General features: G+C 30.6%; 1 protein-coding gene across 1 annotated transcript; it reads right to left on the reverse strand.

Annotated features, from left to right (window-relative positions):
* Positions 1-437: 437 nt before the first annotated feature.
* Positions 438-3,153, reverse strand: LOC107028037 (cytokinin dehydrogenase 7-like). The gene is made up of 5 exons (XM_015229090.1): positions 3,046-3,153; positions 1,658-2,311; positions 1,314-1,583; positions 956-1,218; positions 438-878 (listed from the first exon to the last, which is right to left on the reverse strand). The coding sequence occupies exons 1-5, from the start codon at positions 3,136-3,138 to the stop codon at positions 563-565; spliced, it is 1,596 nt and encodes a 531-aa protein (XP_015084576.1). The 5' UTR covers positions 3,139-3,153; the 3' UTR covers positions 438-562.
* Between the last annotated feature and the right edge of the window lie 242 nt (positions 3,154-3,395).

The following is a 3,395-nucleotide window of genomic DNA, read 5'->3' on the forward strand; positions in this document are numbered from 1 at the left end:
TATATATATATATATATAAAGAGAGAGATTATTTGCGGATGAAAGAAATACTCACGGTTTATGAGGATGTGACTTGTTTTGGGAACATGTACAAAATCAACCAAAAGTCAATGTGAAATTAATATAAATATTCTTGAAGTTACAATAGAAAATTTAACCCATAAAAGATAATATTATTACATTTAAATCTACATTTATAATTATGTACAGACTTGTAACAAATAGTAAGTGTAACAAAATTTGATATATTATTGATAATGATTATTTCTTCAATCTTGAATTTAGACAAATACTTTTCCGCAATAAATCCATATGTCAATTCTTCGTTATTTGCATCAGAATAAGTATATATGTCCAAAATCAAAACATAAAAGGNGGGGGGGGGGGGGGGAAGGATTTTAAATGGAAAAAGAGCAAATTAACACTGATGAAAGGTATGAAAATGAAACTAAGAATGTTAGTACATTCATTCCTTTTAGAGTTGTTTCTTAAGAATCACAATATCCAATAAAAAGGTAAAAAAGACCGCGAATGGAGAAAATCAATTGTCCTGGGCTATTTATTATAGTATATGATTTCTAGTAAATATTTTTTGACCAGGTGCAAGGATTGCCTTTGGATCAAACTGTCTCTTTCTGTCAACAAATCTTTCCCATTGATCCCCAAAGTGACTCTTCCATTCAACTGTGGACTCATAATGAGGAAAATATAATTTAAAATCAAATCCATTCTTGATACAAGTTTGTACAACCTCTTGATTCTGTGCCACCATTTGCTTTATTTCAGACTCTTTTGGATTTTCGTGAGTAAACCTTAGCAAAGCCACTAAGTAAAATATTTCACCTTGGGGTAATACCACTGACGATCGGTTATCCCACCTAATTTCAAAAAAAATAAAATATTATTATAAATAAAAAATTAGTTAATGTAGAGATAAGAATATATATACACTTACTTGCTACTCAGGAGAGGATATGTCAATATAGGACCATTAACACCATTCTTTAAAATATTTTCAAGCACAATCCGATTGAATGCATCAATATCTTTCTTGGAAATGAACATATTAAGCCATGGATGAGGTGTAGCCCATATACCACTACCTCTAGCCGCTTCTTCTACATTATCAACTCGTAACAAAAAATCCATATAAGTCGAGTTAGTCTCAAATTTAAAATGCTCCAAATATTTCAATTTGCCCAGCAATTTCTCAACCATCTAACATAAAAAATAAAATAAAAATTGTTATATATCAGTAAAAACTTAAAAGAGAGAGGGATAAAATGAACACGTTTTGAAATTGATTGATTTACCATATTTACAGTGGAGGGATCGTCATGGTTGTTATAATGCAAGGTCAATTCAAGATAATAAAGAACCGGACCAGCTGTTTTGGGTAAAAGGGTCGGGTCAAATGACTGATTCGAATTCAATGGCACTGATGGCCACCCAGTTACCGAGTCATTACTATTCACGAATACAAATCCTTCCACATAATTAAATGTTTCTTCCCTCGTTATCAATAACTCAGCATCACGAGTGAAATCATTAAATTCACTATATACCACTCTTATCCACCTCACCTAATACAAAAAAAAAGTTCATAATTAATTATAATAATTATTGAAAAATAATAATTAAAAAAAATGATACTAACCATATCTGGGGCGGGTTGAAGTAAAACCCGAGCTCTAGTAATAATACCAAACTGACCAAGTCCACCAAGAACAGAAAAGAATAGTTCAGAATTTTGAGAATTTGAACAGACCATTTTTTCTCCGTTACCGGTAACAACTTCCAATTCCGTTACAGATGACGTTTGTGGTCCAAATCGGAAAGCCTGACCACTAACACCGGCATTAGACAGAGTACCTCCGACCGTTAAATCGAGATAATCCGTCCAGGATTTTGGAGCCAAGCCGTAATTCAAAACGCAGTGTTTCAATACATCACCCCATAATGCTCCACCACCTACATCGACGTACATGTAGTTACCGTTGACGTCGATTTTTTTATTATCAGCCATTGATTTCATATTGATTACCAGTCCAAGACGGGCCATAGCTTGGCCGTTAACTGAATGACCGTTACCCCTTGCGGCTACCGTTAATGTTGGTGAGTGTAATGCATGCTTTATCACCTGACCAATATCATCGGCTCCGGCTGGAGTTATAACGGCTAACGGCTTCTCTGAATATAAGCCGCCGAAATCTGTACTGCCTAAACTTATTGCCGTAACTCCATAATCAATGGATCCCTTAATGTCCAAGTCTTTGAAATGTACTAATATCTTCCTCGCTGGATTCGGGCTCTGAAAATAAATAAAAAATTATTTAGGATGATCAAAAATAAGTTATTTGCGCTGAAATAAGTTACAAACAGGTCAAAACCAGAATTTTGAAAAAGCAAATGTTGACTGATCAATTTGAGAATAAAATTCAAATTCAAAATCCTAATTCTGTTTACTAATACAAAAATGCTGAATAAAATTATACTATACTCTTATATTTGAAGTGTAATAACTTATATCAAGTTTTATATTTTCAAAGACATGTTAAATTTTTATTACTCTATACTTTTGAATGAATCAAAAGGATTTTATTGTATCATCGTATCATAATATTTAAATTAATTGCAATCGTAATAAGATTTAAAGAGTTCAATATAAATTTAAGCTATTGCAAATTAAGTTTTATGTCGTTGACGACCTTAAAACTTTATTAATTTATTATTTTAAAGAATGTCAATGGGAGAATAAGTATTTAAAAAAAAAAAACAAGCAATAACAAATTATTTTCCAGATGGAGCTATATATTAAGTCAATCATATTTGAATAAAAAAAATAACAAAATAAGAAATTTGCCATAGATGAAAAGAATTAAATAGGGTACATACGAAAAAAATTAATTGACGTGAGCATATCGATGAAATAATATCATGTTTTGTGAAGATAAATAGGATTAAATTGACAAGCTATATATATTATTTTGCATATAAAATAAAGAAGATATATATATATATATATAAGTAATTAATTATACGTACGTGAAAAGAATGTTTAAGAACTTCAGCTGAAACCAATGAGGAAGAAGCTAGAAGAGCTATGGTGCAAACAAGCAAGAAAATTTCATGTACCATTGTGAACTTGAAGAATGTGATGAAATAAAAAGTGAGAAATCATCCCTTTATATAAGCTAGCATTTATTTGTCTATATATTGATATAAATTTATTATTAAATGTTTATTTAACTATCAAAAGATTTGGATTAGTTCATATGGAAACAAAATCTTTGAATATTTGATAGCTGACCAAATTTAAAAGATCTCATCATTAATATTTTTACAATTTTGAGATGGAGTCAAAATGTTAATTTTTTTCAATCGAAATACATGTC

The sequence above is a fragment of the Solanum pennellii genome, chromosome 8 (assembly GCF_001406875.1).
Source record: "Solanum pennellii chromosome 8, SPENNV200".
Taxonomy (NCBI): Eukaryota; Viridiplantae; Streptophyta; class Magnoliopsida; order Solanales; family Solanaceae; genus Solanum; species Solanum pennellii.

What these genes read in the sequence shown, in the direction of transcription:
- LOC107028037 (XM_015229090.1), bottom strand. Translation starts at nt 3,138, where the DNA reads ATGGTACATGAAATTTTCTTGCTTGTTTGCACCATAGCTCTTCTAGCT. An exon ending in TTCTTAAACATTCTTTTCAC is followed by an intron (nt 2,312 to 3,045) that starts GTACGTATAATT and finishes ATTTATTTTCAG; the next exon opens with AGCCCGAATCCAGCGAGGAA. An exon ending in TATCCTCTCCTGAGTAGCAA is followed by an intron (nt 879 to 955) that starts GTAAGTGTATAT and finishes TTTTGAAATTAG; the next exon opens with GTGGGATAACCGATCGTCAG.